Source organism: Serinus canaria, chromosome 7 (genome assembly GCF_022539315.1).
Source record: "Serinus canaria isolate serCan28SL12 chromosome 7, serCan2020, whole genome shotgun sequence".
NCBI lineage: Eukaryota > Metazoa > Chordata > Aves > Passeriformes > Fringillidae > Serinus > Serinus canaria.
Window position 1 is genome coordinate 5,262,587 of NC_066321.1, and position 22,919 is coordinate 5,285,505.

General features: G+C 40.8%; 1 protein-coding gene across 1 annotated transcript in view; it reads left to right on the forward strand.

Annotated features, from left to right (window-relative positions):
• Positions 1 to 22,919, forward strand: part of LOC103814623 (von Willebrand factor D and EGF domain-containing protein-like) — a 136,917-nt gene that overhangs the window by 83,234 nt on the left and 30,764 nt on the right. Inside the window, exons 18-21 of the mRNA XM_050976997.1 lie at positions 777 to 914; positions 2,846 to 3,000; positions 4,499 to 4,640; positions 18,053 to 18,928. Of these exons, the coding sequence (XP_050832954.1) occupies positions 777 to 914; positions 2,846 to 3,000; positions 4,499 to 4,640; positions 18,053 to 18,928 (1,311 nt within the window). The remainder of the gene's footprint in view (positions 1 to 776; positions 915 to 2,845; positions 3,001 to 4,498; positions 4,641 to 18,052; positions 18,929 to 22,919) is intronic.

Consider the following 22,919-nt stretch of genomic DNA (forward strand, 5'->3'; position numbering starts at 1 on the left):
CTGCCTCATTGCTGGTCAGATAGTGATCCATCTTTTGGGTCACCCTCCCTTCATTTGATTCACTAAATCACTCAAAGTGGTGAATTTGAAAATCTGTTGCTCTAAGGGATTTTAAAACCTTCTTTCTGAAATCAGTAATAGTCAAGAGATATTGGTTTGGATTCAGGTCCTGTGACAGCCTGTCCTCTGAATACCAGTACTGTGGCTCAGTGACATCTTCAGAATGCTCCTTCAAATTTTGATTTTAAATAGAAACATTTGGGTTGTTTTTAAAAATCTGATCATTTTGTAAGGTTTACCTTCAACCAGACTCTATCAGGCCAGTGCACAGCTATGTGAGGTTCACATAGAAACAAAAAAGGACAATAGAGGACAGTTCTTGGCTCCTCATAGCCTAAAGCCAAAATGGTGAAATTCATGGGGTTCTTCAGTACATGAAAAAGATCTCACATTAACAAGACAACAAAAACAGCAGCAAAGACATGGCATGCAGGGGCAACATTAATTTCATTTATGTGCATTTTTATTTAACATGCACAGCTTTCTGTGAGCAGTAGTCTCAAATTCAGCACTTCTGGTGCCAATAATGACAGCAATAAACAGTGTGATAAAAGCAGGTTTAAGTGAGACAGTGGGGAATTTGGCTGGAACATGAGTGACATACCCTGTAATGAGTTTGCAGCTGAGAAGTGAGCCTTTGTCTGCTTCAACATTTGAGCTGAACTATAAACAGGGAACCTTTCCTGATTATTAACTTCCCCTTTGCTTTGCCACAGGGCTTACTTGTCAGGAAGACAAGAATGAATGTGAAGAGAGTCTCTGTTTTCCTGGAGTGTCTTGTATGAATACCTTTGGATCTTATGCATGTGGAACTTGCCCCACTGGGATGGAGGGAAATGGTAAAATTTGCAAATGTAAGTGTTTTACATGATTTATTTTAAGAGAATGGGGGGAAATGGGTTCAATTCTACTACTATTATCCCTAATTGAGTATTTTGTCACTCATTTCAAGTACAGACCCTTAGATGTACAAAACAGACTATTGTCATGTTATATTAATGTGAATATTTGCAAATTGCTCTGCTGTTTTTCATTCTGGTAGAGAAGGAGCACCACAGCCTACAAAAAAGCACTTTGCAGATAAATCATTTGCCAAGGACACTCTGCACATTCTCTACTATTCCACTCCTGAATACACATCCAGGAGTGAGCATTTGGTGAGCACCTCCAGAGCTGATTTTGCTCGGGGTGACAGCTGCTAGGAGAGTAAGAGAAAGGTCAGTGTGCCAAACCTTTCCATCCTTCCACCTCTGTTTCCAAGGTGTGTTTCCATTAAAGGACACAGCCCAGGGAATGCCTGGCCTGAAGTCATTCCTCAGATCCCAGCTAGTGAAGGAAAGGGCCATGAACAGTTTTAGATCTGCTCAATATTTGCCTTTAGAGGAACAGGCTCTTCATTGGGGACCTACAGTGACTTTGTACTCTGAGACCTTCCCAGTGCACTTGGCATGACTCACACACACTCTGCTCATTCTACTCACATGGACAAAAGCCTGCTGCAAAAGAATTTTTCTCCTTTTTTTTTAACCAGAAGGAGATAAATCAACATTTGAAGACTTTGTTACTTGTTTTTTGGTATTTCCAAAGAAATCCAAGAAGTGGAAGATGCAGATAATTTCCTGTGCAGCCATTAACATTTCCTCATATTGACTACAGAAAGGAAAGAAATCTCCATTGTAAATAGACAGTGGTAGCTGCAGGCCCTGGCACCAGCAGCACTGCTTTTGCCAGATTTACCAAACATTCCTTCAATCCCATTGCCAAACACCTGTATATAAAGTTTTCTGTGATGGATCATTTGGCCACATTGGATATTTCAAAGTGATTTTGCATCTGTTTCACAAATGCATATTTTAACTTGACCCACAAAGGAATGAGATACCAAATAACATGCTTTTGAAAAATACAAAATTTCTTACTTTGCATTTTTTAATAACAGGAAAAAATTCTGTTCCTGAAATGAATGTTTGTTAGAAGAAATAAACCTGAGGACTTGTTTGTTCACCTAGGATAGGACAGAAATCATTATTTTTAGCTTTGATTCAGAAACTTAACATTCCTGCTCTTACCCCCCTTGCTTGAATATAAAGGGAAGCAGGACTGAAGTAATTCTACAGCTTCTAAAGTGAGCAACAGCTCATTGTATTGTTTAATATATATATATATATAAAGAGTCAGAGTTTCAGGCTCTATTAAGAGCAGAGAATACCAATAATTGTTTAACTTGCAGCACTATCCACATAGACTTTACCCCTAATTGATTACCTTAAAATTATGCAGAAAATCACATTTTTCAGAGCCTGCTTCTTACATCCATGTGCACTTTTTACAAGTATTTCCATTCCCGTGAAGCTGGCAGCTGAACTGATGAACAAACACTCCCACCAGAGTTTCAGAGAGAAGGAGAGGTTTCAAGGAGAGGCAAAACTCAGCCAGAGCACAGCTCCCAGGATGAGGTGCAGCACCCCCATCCAAGGGGCAGTGCTGTCAGACACTGCTTGACCTGAGCCTTTCCAGGTGCCCTGAGCCCAGTGAAAGATCAGAGCACATTCAGACCCCCAGACAGGCAAAGTTCAGAATGCTTGGGCATAATCATTTCTCCTGTGACTGGTTGAAGCTTTGCTGTGTGCCAGCAGCTGGGCCCACCTGATCTGCCTTTATTTGCTTGCAGGCTTCCAGAATAAATTTGTGCCAGCTTACCTGATTTGCTGTTGCTGTGGCTTTTTATCATCAATCACAGCTCAGCTCTAACACCTTCTTTTTGTCTCTGTGATATTTTCCACAGCTGTGTTTGCTGCTGATGTTACAGAAGCTTTAAGCAATGGCAAAGGTGAATTGAGCAGGACTAAGGTTAAACAGCCACTGCAATCCTTAGAGACAAAGGATTCTCCTGTAATTAAGAATTTTAACATAAGTGATAGGCACGGTAGGTATGCAAGGGTATGAAATCTTTTTCATTTGGGGCAGTTATGGATTCAGAAATCATTAATTTTAACACCTTAACAGTAAACACAAACTAGCTGTTTGTAACACAAGAAAATTTGAGTTAGAAAGAACCACTCAATACATCAGACTGTGGATTGCTGCTAAACAATTTGACATGGAAGGGAGGCATTACAACAATAACAGTCAGAGTGGTCAGGCTTAATTAGACATCACCACCTGAGGTCAGACAAAACCACCCCAAATTGTAGTGATCAGTCCAGAGCAAGGTGATAAAAGTGGCAGCTTATGCCAGCTTGCCATGACCAAGTGGTGCTGGTGTTTTATTTCAGTATCTAATGGGCAGCCACTGAATTGCTACTGAGTTTTAATCATGAGATCAACTCAAGGAATGAACTTGCCTGTGGCAGTAGCCTTTCCCAGAGGTGCAGCACTCTCTGACATGGGTGTGTACCTGCACCATGCTTGTGATGGTCCTGCTCTAGGGAGTGTTGCTTTTTAATTGATTTTCCAGTGGAAGCAGGCAGCAAAAAATTGAGATTGGTCATGTCTGTTGTACAGAGACAACAGATAAATAACATATTTTATATGTAAAAATAACATATATGTATATATTATATGTAAAAATAACATATTTCACATGTAAAATAAAAGGGTTTTTTTCTATTACCCTCTTTTTTTTTAAATATCTGTACCAGGCCAGCCAACCCCTAAGCAGAACCTGCCTCCTGCTGGTATCCTATACCCTGATACTGTAGGTAAAGTGCAATAAGGCAGAAAATACATGAGAATCATGATGGAGACCTCACTAGAAGCAATTAAAAAGGATCTACAACCATCATTAAGATTGTATTCATCATCTGTTCTCTGTCTTGACACTATTAAATACTTGACAGGCAGTTCATATACACTTGCTATTCAGTGACATCATAAGTGCTAAAACATTATATACTACCAGAGTGTCAAATTTTGCACATAGTCCTAAGATAATTAAAGCAGTTTTCTGTATTACAAGGTTTGACACATTAAGGATGATTTCCAGATCAGAAACATATGTACTTCACAGTGTAATTTCAAAAGTACAGTATAGGTGCTGTAAGGTTTGATAATTACCTTCCAATTATAAAAGACCAAAAAGATGTCAAGTAATACCTTTTCTCACTCAGTTAATTTTTCACTTCAGCTGAAAATTACAGTTTCTATATTTTACATGATAAATGCCAAACAACTTCGAGTAATAAACTTGAAAACATGTAATTAGGGGCCTAATAAATCTTGCTTTAATGAGAACCAGCTGTTCTGTTACCCTGTGCCTACAGGACATTCTCATCTTTGGCTCAAGGTTTGCGAACATTTCGCATTAACCAGATTTTAAAAGAATAAAAGCAGTTACAAAGCTTTAGCTGGGCTCTATTTTAGGGATGTGTTTCATCTGATAAATGGTGACTAAATGCCTGACCTGCCCTGTTTTGGCCGTGCAGGAGCTGTGGCACAGGTGCCCAGCTGTGCCAGCAGGCCGTGCTTCCCCGGAGCGCCCTGCTTTGACCGCAAGCCGCCCTCCCTTGGGTACCTCTGTGGCCGCTGCCCTGCTGGCTTTGTTGGAAATGGTCGGAGCTGTACCAAAGTCCCCAGAGCAGGTACTTGCTGGGTTTTTTTGAATTTTACAAAGGTTTTGCCCAGAAAGGGTGTGAGACAGTGTGAGCTAGCATGGCATCACAACACACTGTACTCTGGGATCGAGGGCTGGTGGCTGTGTCGTGTCACTCTCACCTGAGGAGCAGCTGGCAGGAATTATTTCAGGAATACCTGGCTCCAGGAGTTGAAATCCAGTAGATGAACCACCTCATTTGCTACTAGGGGGAATTCTTCAGCTCAGGACTTGTTCAGTGGTATGAATCACCACGTCTGTATTTCTGCCACAGCACTGAGACAGGAAGGCAGGACTCGTTTCCTCCTCAGTAAGATCAGAACATGACATGATGGATACATGCCAGTATCACTCAGCCCTCCTTCCTCCCTAATTCTTCTGCTGCAAGGCATCTGTTCTGCAAGGTGACCTGTGAAGACAATAATAAACAAAGTGTCATGGAAGAACAACGATACCAACAACTGAAGGCAACAGATAATTAAAGAATTTCTGTAGTATTGTTCATAGCCTGAGCAATAATCTTCCTTGGGGAGCTCTGGAAATCAGCTGCTCCCATTAATCTCTGAGGACTGAAGAGAAGGCCTCATTAAAAGAGGTCTTCTGCTGTGGTGAAAGAAAAGCTGGGTCCTGACCTCAGGCACAAAGTGGCAATGACACAGCTGTCATCTGATCCTGCTCTCTCTCAATGATATTCCCATAATTCAATGTACAGTTCTATAGGCACGGTCTGGATGATTGTCCCCTTTTTACTGCCAGGGGTATTCATGTTTATTCCTTAATAACAGTAGTTGCCAAGTTAGATTCCTTGAAATCTTTTTCCTAAGTGTTCAGGACAGAGTGGCTTGAAACCTATCAAATTGTTCCCTGACCTCCTACACCTGACCAACCCTCCTTCACTTCCCATTCTGCACCCAAATCAATGGCTGTTACCTTGCTGTTATATTTTAACACACTCTACCAAAGTGGAAGCAATTTTACTGCTTAGTGTAGGTATCATCCAATCTCTTGGAACTATAAATTGATTTTAGCCAGTTCTCAGAATCTAAAGGTCACAAAAATAAACTCAACATTTTTCTCTCCCTAGCAATGAGTATGTACAAAGTATTACTTAGTCTGCCAGCATCACTAAGCCAGCTATTGACTCTTCTATAACTTGGGGAAGCTGTAAAAGTGGTTGAGGAAGAAAAAAATCATTGTGCATATAAATAACTTTTCTGTTATTGCCCAAAGCTGAGCCTTGTCATTAATGGGATAATGGGATACACATTGTGCACCCCAAAGGTCCTTTAAATGCTGTTGAGTAGAACAGACATTCCACAGCTGCAGGTATTGGTACAGTAAATCAGGCACACTTACACACTGCTTATAGAAACATTAACCAATAAATTTGTCTGTGTTCTAGAAAGGGGAATGCAGAGAGAAGCTGCCATTTGCTGTGATTCATACCTGCCATAGACAACTCCAGGCAAAGATTTAAGAAATATCCCAGGTATCAGGACCTGAAACAAGTGCATGCTTCCTTCAAAAGTGAGCTGTATGTCAGAGGCAGGGGGAGTGTTTTACATTTTTCTCTTGAATATGCAAAATGAGCCAAGACTTCATGCTGGAAATGATGCCGGCTTGAACACCTCAGAAAGGGAATGAAGAGGAATTATTTTTTTTTGTTCCAACAGAAGCTTATATTCACTCCTGTGAATTATATCACAATACAAGCAATGAGAATCTTGTGCCTCAAGGTTAAATGAGAGTAGTCATTTGTTTTAATACTTAGAAATGGAAGCAATTGTTGCAGCTTTATGTGTCCTAATTTATGGCCAAAATGATGGGTTTAACTTTGCTTCCCAAGTGCTTTGCCAGTAGAAGCAGAGGTATTGTATAGCATTGATCATTAAAAGATATCAGACAAAAAGAATTAACTCTCAATTAAATTTATGTACATTTGTGGATTATGATTATTGTGAAATCCTCCCAGTTGTAATAATAGCTTCTATCCCTTGTAACTTATGCCAAAAGTCTTCAATTGAGACAGAACAAATCCTCTTCAGCTTGCTACAGTGCTCATCAAGGTACTGAGATTATGTGCCACTTCTTTCCAACTCAAGTAATTTTAATCTAAAAATACTCCTGCTAATCCCTATTTTGTAGTTTTATTGGCTGCTTTGGACATGAAATTATAGTCAATTGCAGTGATTTAAGGATTAAAGGATAAGTATTTCTTCATACCAAAACCACAAAAATTACCCAACTGCCTTTGTAGGCTGCTGAGGAGAAAAATATTCCAGAGGAAAATTATTTCCTAAGTCAGTGTTTGATGAGCTGCACCCAAAAATTCCTTCAGTTTTGATTTATAATCAACAAAGTACCATTTCCTCAGCATTGATATGTGATAGGTATTCATCTCCTGAAGTGCTTGACTTACTGCAAAGTACGTAACTCAAAATAACTTTCTGAGCTGCATTTATCTGCTCTAAAAATGCAGGGCCTCATTCTGTTCTCACTTACATATTTTACCTGGCTTATGTCTGTAGTTTGTACCACTTGAAACCAACCAGACTTGGTTGTAATTTTTCTTGAAGTACATCAGAACAGTCTTAAAGAAAAGCCAGTATGGAATTTCACAGATAAAGGGAAGTTTTGTGGATTTTTTTTAAACAGAATCACCTATCAGAAACAAAAAGCTATTCCTGTCCCTTTCAGACCCATAAAGCAGGTATCCTACATTTATTTAAAATTTACTAGTAGGGTCAAAAAGTCCCTCAAGTCTGCTGGCATTGCAATAAAGAGGAAAGCCTGAGGAATTTAAATCTGTCCAGGCTTCCCTGGGCACATTTCACTTTTGTATAAAATATCTGTTGCTTTTTTGCTAGAAGAGGCAGATCTAGTAAATCAAAGCAGCCAGTATCATTGGTCATATTCCTGGCACAAAGAAAATGAATATATCCTAATGGGGATGCTGGGGATGTTCCTGCACGCTGCAATATCCGTCTCGTCGGGGGCTGTGGGTATTTCTGCAGACTGCTTTCATCACTCACAGTCACACAGATACCCATCTGTTTGCACTTTCTTTAGCAGGTTAGAGAGCTTGGTGCCATCACAAAGGATTTATTTTTTAACTATTAGTAAATCAGCAATTTTACTGGACAAAGCAGTGCCACATCCATCACCCCTAGGAGATTGTTTGTTCAGAGCCAGCTCTTTCTGCCTCTCCTGGTTTAGGCAGCTGAAGATCCAGGGAGGGGGTGATTTTATGATCTCTGTAATCGAGTTCTGCTTTCCCATTCAGAGCACCACTGCAAGATCTCCTGTCACAGCAGTTAATTTGCAGCATTGTAGACATTTGGCACTTGCTATACTTTTGCATGTGCAGCTATTTGTTATGTTTACGTGCTCTGTGCTTCACACTCCTCCAGTGTCTGCACTGTGCATCTGAATTCACTTTGATTTTACATCAGAGAGACCTCTGTCACCCTCTCATTTGCACCACTGTCAGATTGACATCAAGGTGTGGGTTTTAAAGGAGAATAAAACGTTTTGAAGTACGAGAAGGTGTGTGTCTTTAAACACACACTGCTCAGTCAAACACCAGAGGAACACGTTAACCTCAAGTTTTGCATTCTTACATTTTAACTTGGAAATCACTTCTGTCATTATTAGCACTCATCATTAATCACTATCCATGAAAAATAAATATCTCCAGTAAGAGCTTTGGTCACTAATTCAAGGTTTCATGTCTGGAGATAACTGCAGGAGTAAGAACTTCTTACTGCCTGGAACCAACCAAATGATTTTGTTTCAAGAGATGACTGAGGAATGTAATAGATTCCTTTCATCTTTTATCTAACAGAATTGATGAATTTGCATTAAAAAGATCAAGGCCCAGCTTCCAGTCTCACTTACCCCAGTGTAAATCATAAGTGACTCCACTGAACAAGTAGCATTACCTTAATGGACTGAGCTGAGCACAGCTCCTGGAAGACACAAAAAGCCCCTGTTAAGGCAGACACATCACACACAGGACTTTTAAATCGAGATCTGTGTGTACCAATAGGTGTAGATAAAAGGCAAGCACTGTTCAGCATTCAGAGGGTGCTTTGCAAAGAGGAGCTAACCCATCCTGATGTGGTGAATGCAAAGAGTTACATGGCCCACGTGAAGGCAGGGATGGAGATGCTGCAGCCATCAGCTCAGAGGTTGTCTCAGATCCTTGCAAACACAGAACAGGAGCAGTAAACACACAGCAAAGGATACTCTGATCTGCCTCTGTGTGGAAAGAGCTCTCAGCTCTGCCTCTGGACTCCAAAACTGGGAAGTATTGAATGTCAATGGCTTCCAGCTCTTAGCTCTGACTCAGGCCATGGAAACTGTCCATAATTCATCCCTGGAATGCATGGTGGGAGCTGCTGATCCCTTTCAGAAACACTGTTTCAGTGTTTCTAGCTGGGGTGTATTTCAGGACAAAATGTACATTTTTTTTTAGTTATGATGTAAAGATGTCTCCTTCAAGGGGTATGTGATGAAATGGCCACTGAAGTGGGGTTAGAAATGCCACACAAAGACATTCCATATGAATTTGGTCCTATGAAAGAGTCAGTTTTGCAAATGGCATACTGCTAATCTTCACATGAGGCCTGGATCAGCCTGGCATTTTGGACATAAGCTCTGACCCTTTCCTGCCCTCTGAGTCTGTAATTGCCACTGGAAATCCACTCCTGTACTTGTCAAGACAGAAAGGGAATCAGAGAGAGTCTGATGTCTTTCTCCTCCTTAAAGATACCTCATAAAATATTAAGTATTTTCAGAAAAATATCAAGAGACCTTTACAGTATATGCCATGACCCAAACATAACAACCAAAGTAGACACAGTGGGAAGAATATGTTTAGATAATTTAAAAGATAAATGGTCTCCAGCTTCACTGATCCATACACTCTGTCAATCCAGAACTTGTTAAGTGCTTCCAATACAGATGATATATTTAGGAAATGATGTAGCTCAGCAATAGAAGACCAATGAAGCCCAAGCCATAAAACCACTAGGGAAGAGGACTCAGCTATATGCCATGAATAATATTTACATTCAATCAGAATATCAAGTACAGATTACATTTCTCTCCTACCAAGAATGTGCCACCTTTTGCTTTAGCAATCACTGGGCCATCATGACTTTTAAGTGATAATAACAACCTCAGTCTCCAACAAATAATCTGCACAGGATACAGGCTCAGTAGTTTTTTACATTGACAGAGCAGAGCAAGATTATCTTCTCTTAGAATTTCCAGGCTCATTTAATCATCCAGCTATAATAGCACACAGCTTTTAAAGGGAGCCAACCCTGTTTGCACAAATTTGACAAGATTGCTGTTTTGTTAAAGGCTCTTAAAGGCCCCTTTAGAGCTGGAAGTAACTCAGACTGGACCAATATCCTGGCCCCATTAAAGCCACACAAGAGTCTTTCCACTAAGGGATAAAGCAGAGGAGGATTTGAAGAGAAAGGACTCGTAAGCAGCACAAAACACAACACAGTACTGGGTTTAAATAAATATAGGTGTGAAATATACAGAATTATCACAGTCAGGACTCATTTAAGATCAGTTCCTAAGCATCTTGCTGGCTTTGAACATGTATACAAAGGTATAGTAGGACTTCACAGGACTTTCTTGCACAACCAGGGGATGTCCACTGCCAAATCATGTGAATTTTGCCCCAAATATTACATATCACATGAACAGGGTTGGTTCATTCCTGAAGAGACACAGCAACAGCCTATAGCCAACACAAGACAACTGATCCTCTGGGATGGAGGAGAAAATCACTGCCCATGCTGATAATATGTCAGATTTAGAATTTCAGAGAATCAGAATAAAAATGTTGGAAGGGACCTCAAAAAATACCCAGCCCAACCTTTGTTTTCTCAAAGAGAACTAGCTAAGTTCTTCTGTGCCTTACCATCTGAAATCTTATTATTGCAATTCCTTGCCTTTTGCTTTCTAAATTGGGAAGAAGGTCTAGGTACTTGTCCTCCTAATCAGCTGAAACTGTGAAGAATTCCATAAAAGCATGAATTCACTGAGAGTATTTATGCATGCTTACACGATTTTTAAATAGATTCATTACTGGTTTCCAGTAAGACATAGTTCACTTTGTGGCTTGACTTTCATGTGTAAAATAGCTCAATTTTTATATGTTTACAGCCCAAAACTACATAATTATTGTTTTAGACCATTTATTTTTGAATTGAATAAAAGAAGTATATCAGTAATTTATTCTTTGCTGAAATACTTTGAAGTATTTCAGCTATTTTTTCTTTGAAGAAATATTATGGTTTTTCTTTTGAAGAAATGAACTTTCTTTATAATCTATTATTACTCTTCTAAAGGATTCTACATAGATATTTCAGAGTATTAGACAGGGATGCTTCAGAAATGATCTGCCTTAATTTAGCCTATTTTGTACAGATCTATCAACCTGTTCATGCCATGAGAGAGTCTGAAGACCCATGAGGCATCATCAGATAAGAACACAGTTTCTATTAATTTCTCCATCTATCTCACTTCTGAGAAGTAAAACATACTGTCAATTCTTGAATAGAAAATTTAATTTGGTCCCATGAACTCCATCTTAACACCACCTTTGTAGCTGCTGAAATAATGCAGTTTCAGGCTCCAATAATTGGAGGAGGCAGAACACAAAAGAGGAGGGGTAAAAGTTCACACCTGAAAGAGGGACAAGGGACAATGGAAAGGAGGGTGACAAATCAGCTACAGGGGGATTAAGTGGGAGATCCAGAGTGTGTTTTGAAACACACAACCACACTTCTTCTCTTCCTGTTTTCTTGGCTGGGAATTGAGAGAAAAGCACAGGAAGAGCACTTCTGAGAGCAGCAGCAGAGAAGGGGTTAGATCCAAAGAGTATAAAGAGCACAGAAGGAGTTTTGGCAACAAAGCAGTGAGAGGAGCACAGCTCCTGGGCCAGGGGTGAGAGCACATCAAACATTCTGAGTTTTATTCCAGCCCACATGAGGGAAGTTTTCAATTAAATCTTGAAATAAACTGGAAGGTAGATGAGGTGTTTGAGAAAACATTGTTTGTAAAAACAGAGCTGGTTTATAAATCTCCATAGGCAATCCAAAAAAAAAAGATACTGATAAAGAAAATTGTTAGTAGAGAAGGGGAAAAATTCCTTGTGTTGGGAGCAGGTTCATATCTTTGCAATCAGTAATTCTTACACTATTTTAAAAATGCTGTCTCTCGTGACCCTGATGGTAAAATTTGTATTGAAAACATAAGGAAAAAAAAATCACAAAATAAATAAAGAAAACCCCCCAACAAACAGAGTCTGAAAACAAAGAGCTCAAAATACATTATTTCCCTCAAAGACCTGTTTTTTCTCTCACTAGGTTAATCACCTTCCTGCACTTTGCCTGTATATGATGTCTAGTCCCAAAAATCTTACTTGGAAAGCAGATCCACATGAGAGGGGGAAATGTAATGTATTAGGGTAAATTTCATATTTAGAGCTGTTCTATCAGTTTCAGTCTGGAGTGTCAGACTAGGACTTCAACTCATGGCCTAATAGTACCCTTATCTACCCAGGAGGCCAAAAAAGGAGCTGATAACTTAAATCTGAGGGAAATCTGGCTTAAATGATTATAAACTAAGGCAGTATTAGTGCCCCAACTCTTTGTTCTTCTTAGTTTTTTCTGTCACGCAATCTTCATAATTACTCTTTAATTAATCTCCACAATCCCTTAAATGTCATGAAAGGCTTTTTGTTTCTTAAGCTCTAAATCACAATGCTTTCTATTGCAAAATTTCTATAAATGGAAAAATACTCCCAATTAAAAAAGAGCTATACCTTAGCAAAATCTTTCTACCAATTGTTTTGTATTTGTTCAGTATGAAAGGGATAATCTTTATGTGCTCCTTGACATATCTCAGATAAGACTGAAACTTTTTTCAAGCAGTCAATAATATCATTTGTACCTTCATGGACTGGTTCTTTCCTGGCCAGCCTTCTCAGAATCCTCATTTTCTTTAAAGACAGCACTTAATGAATTGAGATGTCAATTATATTGCTCTGAAAACCTTGAAGCAATTGAACTGCAGTGATGCAAAAATCATAAATGACCTTTAATGTGACATAAGCAAACTCCCTACCTCACACTCAGGTAATATTTTCTTGTATACTCACTTAGGTTTTCCACATCCCAGAAGTGGAAGAGGCCCCCTGGAAAGCAGAGTTTAGACCCCCTTCCATTTGTGGGAATCATTCCCTCTGAACACAGAAAGTCTCCCAAACAAGGTTTAGTGGGTGAGCTGACTGAAGATCCCAGGTTTTCTCCTCCCCACAAGTGCTGTGTTAAAACAGGATGATTCTGTATTTCATTGGCACAAGACAAATTTGCCTTGCAAATTCTGGATGGTGTTAGAGAATTGTGTATGTGCAGCTGCAGCCACGTTGGCAAACAGAGTCTGGAGCAGAGTTGTTATAATCAGAAGTGGCTGAGTGATGCAGAGTCCACAAACTATTCCCTGCTGCTCATGATTTTGGTAGGTGAAGGGGAAGAAAATTGCTCACCAGAAAGCAACATCAGTGAAACAATCTCATTTTCTATCAGGCTGAAAGAGCTCAGGATAGTGAACTCGATGTTCACCTTTTAATTTCATCATTAAAGCATCAAGTGAGTAAATTTGCCCATCAGAGAAGGGGTTTGAGAGCACAAGGACTGAACAGCCCTGTACAGATGGAGAGAGAGTTGTGTGACTGCTCTGCTCTGAGCTGGGCTGTGTGGATGTGAGGCACACCACATTTGACTTTCCACTTTTTTACACAAAAAATGATGTAAAGGATCATTAGGTCAAAAATTAAGCTCCTATCTAAATTTACATTAATATCCCAATCATAATGAGCCTTTGAAATGCTTTTATCGCTACAAAAAAAAAAAACCACCCTGGTAGTAACTCTTTGTAAAACTTGGGAGGTTGAAGCTGTATTTCACTTAAAGGTGGTGAGGAATTGATTTGGGATTGTAGGAGAAGGGATGTGGCGACTGGGAATTCCACCCAGCATCTAATGTGGGGAGCTTCTGGATGCTTAAGAGGAAGGAAAGGAGAATCAAAACCATGTTGCTGAATATTTAGGAGAGGGAAGACATTAGGGTATCACTGGATGGCAAAAGAAGAGATTTAGGAATTAAACACACTCCAAGTAGAAAAGAAAGTGATGCCAGAACATAATTATATAAAAGAGTTGATGAAAAAAACAGAATTTCCCTGGAGCATCCTATTGACAGCTGCTCTTGTTTCCCTTTTCCCACTCAGTAAACACAGAAACAAATATTAACATGGAAACATACAGAGGGAAATGGGAATATCCTTAGCACTCTAGTAACAAGACTTCTTAGACCAGTGTAATTTTTCTGCTCTCTCTTGACATTTTAAATAAGATTTATGTGCTGGTAGATGTCTCAAATTTTAAATGATGACCCACATGGTGTAATATGTCAAAAGAGCATTTCTCTGCCAACATTCTTCTGAATGAGAAATGGGCTGGACAGCAGGTACTACTAAATGTTAATAGCTCTAAAACTACACAAATTGTAAATTTATTGAATTGTGTTAATAATGAATCCTTAAGCTGCTCACAGAATTCTGAAGGAGTTGTAACTCAAGCAGAATTAAAGGTGCCCATAATCCTCTGAAGTCACAGGCAGAAGTGGCCACAGCCAGAGGAGTTTAAGGAGAAGGAGCCAGTCTCCCTCTGAAGACCAGACTGATATGGGGCATTTTATTAAATTAGAAGAGAGAAGCACTTGAGATTAATGGTGATGCTCAAATCATTACATAAATATAAAGTTACACTCATATTTAAAACCCAAAAGGAAAGTTTCTAACTCTAACAGCTGCAAAGAGAAGCATGGCAAGGGAAAGGTGATAAATACTGATATCTGCAGGCAGCTTGGGCAAGTGTTTGAAGTGTCAGCTGCCAGTTTTGGTCAGGATGGGGCTCAAAGGCACATGGCTTGGGAAGAACAGTGTGAAGTTTGAAAGTCTAAACCCAGCAAAGATGTGGGGGAACAGCACCAAGGAATAGGGCAGCCAGCCTGGTGCACCCTGCCCTAGGCAGGCTGTGAAAGGTGTGCTGCTTCCCTGGGAGCAGAAATAGCTGGGGTCAGAAAGGGACATGGCTTCTCTTAACTCCAGTCTGGATCTGGCCATTTTTTTTAAAGACTATAAATGCAAAAAAAAAAAAAAAAAAAAAAAAAAAAACCACCAACTCCAACCAAACAAACCATAAACTCAGAAGAAAAAAATATATTGGATTATTGGATTAATTTTCTGTTTCAGGATGTTGATATCTCACCCTGGGTTTAAGAGATGTCAAGTACCTTCTCTGTGAATGGCTGTTTTCACCAGCTTCAGTGGTCATTTTTATTCCCTTGGGAATGATTTGGATCCTGTAGATTTGCTGTGCCTTAGCAACACCATGATGGCACTGGAGAACCAGGGGCTGGCTGTGAGAGCTCTGATTTGTGAAATCCCAGTGGGAAACCCTGGAGAACCAGAGGCTGGAGGGTCACAGGCTGGGGGACCCCTGCACCACATGGATGGAAAATATCCTGGTGGAAAGTGCCTCATCCAGTTGGAAGAGGGATGTTAAACCTGTGTCTCAGAAATTTTCTGCCTGTCACCCTTGCTCCAATGATCCCCAAAAGGGCCACAACAGAGGAATCTGTCCTTTTGGGACCTGATCCATCCAGGAATGATCTCTGCTCACAGTGCATCAGTAAGAGCAGAGGTTCTGCCATGCCCAGCTGGAGCAGAGCAGCAGCATCTCTGTCTTTTATCTACTTCTGTGGAAAATACACTCAGTTATTCCACTGCTGCCCATTTCCCCATTAGTTTGGGCAGAAATACTGACAAGGAGTGAAAAGGTGGGTTTGTTCCATCATATATAACCTTGAGCACTTCACCTTGAGGGGCTTTTGTGGTGATTTCACCCAGTCCAACATGCAATCACAGGCTGGTATAGCAGGGAAAACCAGATTCACACACTCACAGTTTGCATTGATAATGGGTTACACATTTGAAGATATTGATCAACAGCAAGGAAAATAAATTGAAGTCATGCAGGATTTGAGAAAGCTGCTGACTACAGACAACTGAGTCTGCATTCTTTTTGTTTGCTTTCTTTGTTTTAGCTTATTTAGATACTTGGAGGGCTGCAGAGAGAAATTTTCAGGTATTCCAGAGAAAAACCTATCATGTTCTTATCTGAACTACATTGCACACTGTCAATACAAGCATAAATCTGAAACAATGAAAGCTGAGAGGACACTCTGGTCAACACCCTTGAATGACACCAACATCTTCTGAAGTTTAGTCACCTCTACAGAGTGGTTGAGAGACCTTTATCAGTATATATCATAATGAATGACCAACAAAAATGTGTCACTACTCTTCAGTGGTAGCATTTGAGATGTAAAAATTACCTTATCACAGAAATACTCCAAAAATATGCTCCCCCTTACAGGGAAAGATGAAGTTTATTTGAAGGATGGGTATCTCACCTTTATTATCTGATAAAGAAATAAAAGATTTCCCTTTTTCAGGTAGTCAGTCTGATCCCCTTATACTAGTCACTGAAATTTAATTGGGAGGAAAACCCATTTAATTACGACACAGTGGAAGGAGCTCAAAGCTATAATCAGGGCTCATTTTGGAAATTTGTCAAAGAGGTCATTCAGCCCTTCACTGTCATTCCTGTTGATTTCTCGTCCCTGAATCAAATTTTCTAAGGGCTATAATGATCATCCATTACTGATAATCTTCTGTAGAGATACTTCTTTCATCTTTCTCTCATTCATTCATTTTTAAAAATCCTTTGACTTCTCCTATCCTCACGTGCTCTTTTTGCTGATGTCCTCCTGCTTCATCATCTCTGTTCTCCTATTGTGTGTCCCTCATCATTCACCAGCCTTACTTTGGATACTGAAATCCATGTATTTGCCTTCTGCTCCACTAAATACACATATTTACCTGCTGATGGCCACAGCTCGATCCAGCACCATTGTAAATCTCCAAAACATTGTGCTTCAGGGCAATAGAAACTCATCAGCTGCCAGCAGAATGACACTATTTATCAGCCAAATAAACACTGCTTTGGCTGCCAGGATTTGTTTTGGTCCAGTCAATGCCCTAACTTTCATCTGACCCTTGCCAAGCACCCGAATCTCTTTCCTTGCTAAATATGGTTAAGATCTCCATCAATGTGAGTTTTTAGAAAGTGATTAATATTCATATTTAAAGAAAGAGGTGCATCCTGCATGGGGTTAACCCCAGAAGCAAGCGTGGGTTGTTGTTCAGGATCCAATGTATTCCATATCCTACAGAGTGAGTGTGCCAGAACCGGTTAAAAATAGCCCCTTCCATTCATTAGCGTCAGCAGATGGCCATTAATCTTCCTGAAAGTATTGATTCAAACTACTTGTCTCCACTTTCAAGGCCCTTCACAGAGTCCCCTCTGCCCATCTATCATCCCTCCTTACACAGCTTAAAAGGTGGCTGGCTTTGGGACAAGTGGGTGACAATAACAAACCGGCCGCTCCCTCACACGCTGCCCCTGACGTCTGCAGGGAGCCGTACACAGCACCAACAAAACTCTTCCATTTGTCTCCTTTAAAAGCTTTCCTAAAACTTCCCTTTGCCATCAGAAGGGCTGCAGAAGCAGTCCAGAGTCACCCAGTGGTGGGATGGCACTGGAGCCTCTCCAGGGCACGCCCTTGCCAAGGGCCATGTTGACACCGTGTGTTTCTCCAGCTCCAGCATCTGTCTGTGCCAAGCTGGGATGTTCTGTCTCCTTGACTCAGAGCTGGAATGCAAACTCTGAGTTATGCCCTCAGAGCATTTCCCAGCACAGCATTGCACTACAGGCAGGTAATAAGAAGCAAATCCTGGCTCAGGAGGTCAAGAACTGGAAGAAAAAAAGGTGCACAGTACCAAAACCTCATGGACTAGTCCAAGCCAAAATTAGTAAAGCAGCACAGCAAGCTTTTGCTTGGCTGCAATTTAACCCCTGCATGTCAGCCCAGAGCTGCAACTCAAATAATGCCTGACTTTCCCTGAGACTTGCTACCAAAAATACATTTCATCTGGTTCCTGAATGCCACCATTTGAGTGTCATCACTGCATTTCCCTGTGCATCAGTGCTGGTGTCACTTACAGCAGACAGCCCCATGTAGTTGCTAAACCAGTTGGCATAAACCTCCCTGTAAATCTGATCATTAACTCTTCTACTTCTAGAATTGATGCTGTGTTGTTTGCTCCACACCCAAAAGTTCACTGTGTTTCCTTTCAACTCTAGAACAGCAAATTTAACTAATATCTATCTTCCTTCTGCCCTAGTTTCAAGATCTTTCCAAACCCACGTGGATTTTCCTGGAAGATATATTGAAGATGCTGGAGGCTCTCATCAAGATGTATCTAAGACATCAAGAAATGTATTTTCTCTTCTTTCCCAGCCCCAAATTCAAAGACAAGATATTACATTCCTTTTGGAAAGAAACCCCACAGCCATTCACACTCCATCCCTTACAATGGAAAGGGAGACTTCCCAAGCTCAGACATCACCAGAAAAACAGCCTAATATGGAGTTCACAGCACCTGAGAAACAACCTTTTCTTGAGAAGAGCAGTGACACACTCACACCCCTTCTGCATGAGGAGCCAGAGCACAGAGCCCCACGTGTCAGTGTGACCTCCCACCCCACTCTCCATTTTAAGCAGCACAAAGAAACTTCAGCACGGACTGCTCCTCCTCATCCCAACACGAATCCAGGTTCATTCCCTGCAAACTCACAGACTCCTTCCAGGCATGGTTATCATCCCAGGAAACGGCCCAGTGCATTCTCAGTCTTGAGGAACAAACCACCCCAGGGTTTCCCAACAGAGCAGCCCAGAGCATCTCCTGTGGCCACGCACCTCCCTGTCCCTCCCGGCTGGCTGGGTCCTTCCCTGGATGCTCCATCCCGGAGTGCTGGTGCCCCAGCAGGGTCTGCTCCTGGAGCAAGGCTCCCAGCACACCCCACAGCAGCCAGGAGGGGGTTCAGCAGAGCAAGGGGGGCTGTGGAGCTGCCAAAAAGCAGCAGTGGGGTGCAGCACACAGCAGTGTGTGCTGAGCTGCCCTGTTTCACAGGTGTGCAGTGCCAGCCAGCTGCGGATGGAGAGCTTCAATGTGGTCCTTGTCCCCCTGGATACAGTGGTGATGGAATTGCATGTGAAGGTAAGGGAGAAAATCCTCTTTAAAATGCTCTAATAACACCAAGTCTAAGAATTCTCCAAAGTAAAAATTATTTTTTTAATTATAAATTTGGAAATTTTGGGGCTGGGACCATTCTGTTTTTAAAACCAATTATATTTCAACATAAGTAAAACCTATACCTTTAAAACAGCTCTTTCTGCTTACAAAAATGACATATTTATTTGATTCCATCTAATCTATTGAAACCAGGGATAGATTGTGATCTTGCTTAATGCCAGATTCATTCTACTAAAGTCATCACATTCAAAACCACGCAAAATTTCTGAGAGAAAGAGTAAAAATGATTCTACTTCTCCATACGACACCTTCTAGGAAAAAGTAATTTTTCTAATATCTTTAAAGTTACCTGTAAATATCTATCTAATATCTCAAATATGAAACTGAACTTGTCATCTGAAATGTATAGCACCAGAAGGGTTTCCACAATATATTGAGTTATTTATTAGGCACCTGAGAATCTCTCCATAAGACCATAGGATTATGTACTTTGTTGAAGCAATGAATTCCCTGACTTTGCTATCATTAATCACACCTTTTGCTGACATCCCTCGGATAAGTTGATATCTTAACAGGCCTTCCACCACACAAAGCAAAAGTATTTGTAGCACTCATTGCCCTCTTTCTCATCTGGTCTCTCATTCCTCATGCACAGAGCAGGGGGGTCTCAGCCATGATGGACTGGGAAGGACCTTGCTCTGAGCCAGGCTTTGTGGGGGTGCCCCAGCACTGCTGCAATTGTAACAGAGCACTGTTGGAGATATTGTACAAAATGCACTGAAAAAAGGTCCCTGTAATCTTGACCACTTCATTTTTCTGCCTTTTTGCACAATTCCAAAACGCCCCTCCTAAAGGATTTAGAGTTACGTGGTACAAAGGAGTTTGTCTTTAACTTTTGGTTTATACCTAGAGATGGAAAAGCACCACACAGGTTCTGGCACTGGGAAGCTCAAAGCAAGTCTGGCCACAGAAAGACCTCTCCTCAAAAACCCTACCCATGTACACATGAATATTTACAGTCTGGACATAAGGCTGCTGTGTGTTTAGCAGACCCATCAGTATAGTCCTTAAAACATAAATCTACCTTAAAATGCAAATCTGCCTCTGCCTTTTACTCCTGAGATGTTTCCTTCAGTCACTGGTATTACTGAAAATCTCCCTGGAGAGCCCTCAGGATGAAACACTTTATTTCCAACATCATTCTGCATCTTGGGGCTTGATGACACGATGCACAAACATCCTTTTTTGTCTCTTGTCAGTGACCATGACACCTGACTCAATAATATCCCTGTCCCTTCCCCATCCTGAGCCCCCTGCACACCTGCACTCTGGAGCAGAGCCAGGGCTGTGAACAGCACCCATTGTACCTCCAGCCATGGATGTCCCCTCCCATGTCAGATGAAGGTGATTCATCATGACAAACAAGGCTGAAAAATGAGGGCAATTTCTTGGATTAAGGCCTGTCACAAGCTCAGCTATCAGCACCTTGTGATGCCCACACCGCACCAACTCCCCTCGAGACAGCAGGGCCCTCTGGGAACAGGAGGCACAAATATTGGGCAAAAAATCTTAGATGAGACCAACCTCTGAAAAATCTCCAGGCTTCAACATAACATCCTTGGCAAGCCAGCAAAAATGTCAAGAGACTCAGACACTATTGATAGTTGTCACCATCTTATTTCATATCAAAATTCAGCGAGATAAAAGAACCAGCCTGCTCATAGCAAGTTTTAACACCTTTGGATCTTGAGGGGATGTGACTTTTGTTTAATAGGAATGTCTGAAAATAATCTAAAATAAGAAGTACTTTACCAAGTGGTATGTATGTTGTGATAGAATACAATTTATTTTTTTCCAAATGTGCAGATTCAAAACCAGGCTTGGAGGACTTGTAGGAAAAAAATCACAAGCAGCATCCTGAAAACTAATTTCTTTCCTAAAGCATTTCATAACACATTTTATATATTTAATATAAAATGCTATATTAAATATAACATTTTATATATTTAATATATAAAGACATTTTATATCTATATTTAGAAAAATTTATATCTTTCTTATAATTATCCCTCTGGACGAGCCCCTCAGCCTCCCTGTCACAGTTTAGTTGGAACTCCTCTCCCTCTGGGGACCATCAGGTGTAACCTCCTACCTTCTCTTGGACAAACACAGCTAAATGTCAGTGTCTTTGGCTCATATTCAGGTATCCAAACTGAGATATTTTCAGACTATTTCAGCAATTTCTATTTGGATCACTCCCTTCACTGCTGACATCTGTGTTGTCTGTCAGAAGTAGAACCTTGCTTCTGCTCCTCCTGCTTTGGTGTAATAAGAATTACAGATTATTTTCCTTCACTCTGCAGGTGAGGGGAGGTGGAACAGTTCCTTAGGGTTCTGCTGCTCTTTCCCCTCCTGCACAAGGCAATAAGACCTTTTTTAGTAGCCTAATGTTAAGACTTCACAGCCCAACAGGCCAGCTTCAAAATCTTCATTTCAGAGCAGTGTTTTGGAAACAGCATCACCTCTACAAAAATAAAAAATGAGCATGGGAGGAAAGGCCTGCTGTAGTCCACTGGATTCTCCCACTTTTTCTCTTGCAGAAGATGTTCTCTGGCATTTCTGGAGTGAGCTTAGCCAAGCATCCCTCTGGTGATGAGGGAGGTTGCTGAATACCTAATTTTGACTCTGAGTGCTGTTTCCAAGGATATCTGCAGTAAAAACCAATGCACTGGTACAGTCTCCTTCTAGCAGGTTTTGGGACAGCACAAATCACCTGCACATCAAACCAGAAGTCCTTTCCCTTTCTCCAGGAGCTGCCAACTGCATTTGTCTGGCAATATGTGGGAAAGGTAGAGGGATACTGTCTGGAATAGCTTCTCAGAAATTACAGATCACATGCTCCTAAACACCAAGGTGATGCCTTGGAACTTTATCCTGTTCACCCTTTCCAGACCATATCCGATTTCACCGTTTTTTTTTTTTTAATCCTAAAGTCATATTTTTCTGAAGGACCTCATTATTCACTTATTCTTTGTACAAAAGCTCTTCTATAGTTTTGTTTATTTATCCTTGCATCTCTTTCTGTATCTTTTTCCACTTTTACTGCAGCTTTTATGAGCTGAGGGCTCGGACCTGCCCATGGTATTCAAGATGGAGTTCACCATGGGTACAGGCCATAAGGAAGGCTGGCATGGTGTGCTCTGCTCCTTTCTTCATGATTCCTCTCACTTTATTTGGGGGTTTTTTGGCTGCAGATGAGCACTCAGCTGACATTTCACAATGTCAGCTGAAAATGCATTGGTTCAACCAAGCAAAATGCATTGGTTCAACCTAGCCAGCACTGGTGCCTGCATTTGTATTCCCTATTATTTAGGCAAATTCCTCTTGTTAATATTCCAGTTGCTGTGATGGACATTCCTCTCACAACTGGGCTCCAGACTGCTGGACAATTTAAATATGCAATGAGTTAATTTAATTGCAGTAACACATTCTTTAATCCTATGCTTCATTTCATTTATCTGTGCATCCTACATGCAAAAAAACCCACTTCAGTCCACAGCTTTCCAAAAGAAAAAACAACTGAGGAACTTTCCTTTCCTTTTTTCACCCTGCCCTTGTGCTGATCACATTAAAACTTCATCTGCACATTTAGGAAGTTAGGTTAATGTATCTTTGAAAGGAAATAAATAATGTACAACAAAACAAGGTAGACTATGCTCCCCTCAGTTAAGTCTGTCCTGATCTGACTTTGGTGCAAAATTCTAAGCAGGCAATGCTCTCACAGCTCCAAGCCTGGCTTTATTTGCACAGACCCAGGGCCTGACGTGGGGATGGCACAGGGAGTTACTCACTGTGGAGATGCCAAGCAATAACTCTGTCCTGGAAGACATTTGCTGATTAGGCTATGGAAAATGAGGGAAGCAACACAGCATCTGGTATTCCTGAGTGCCCCCAA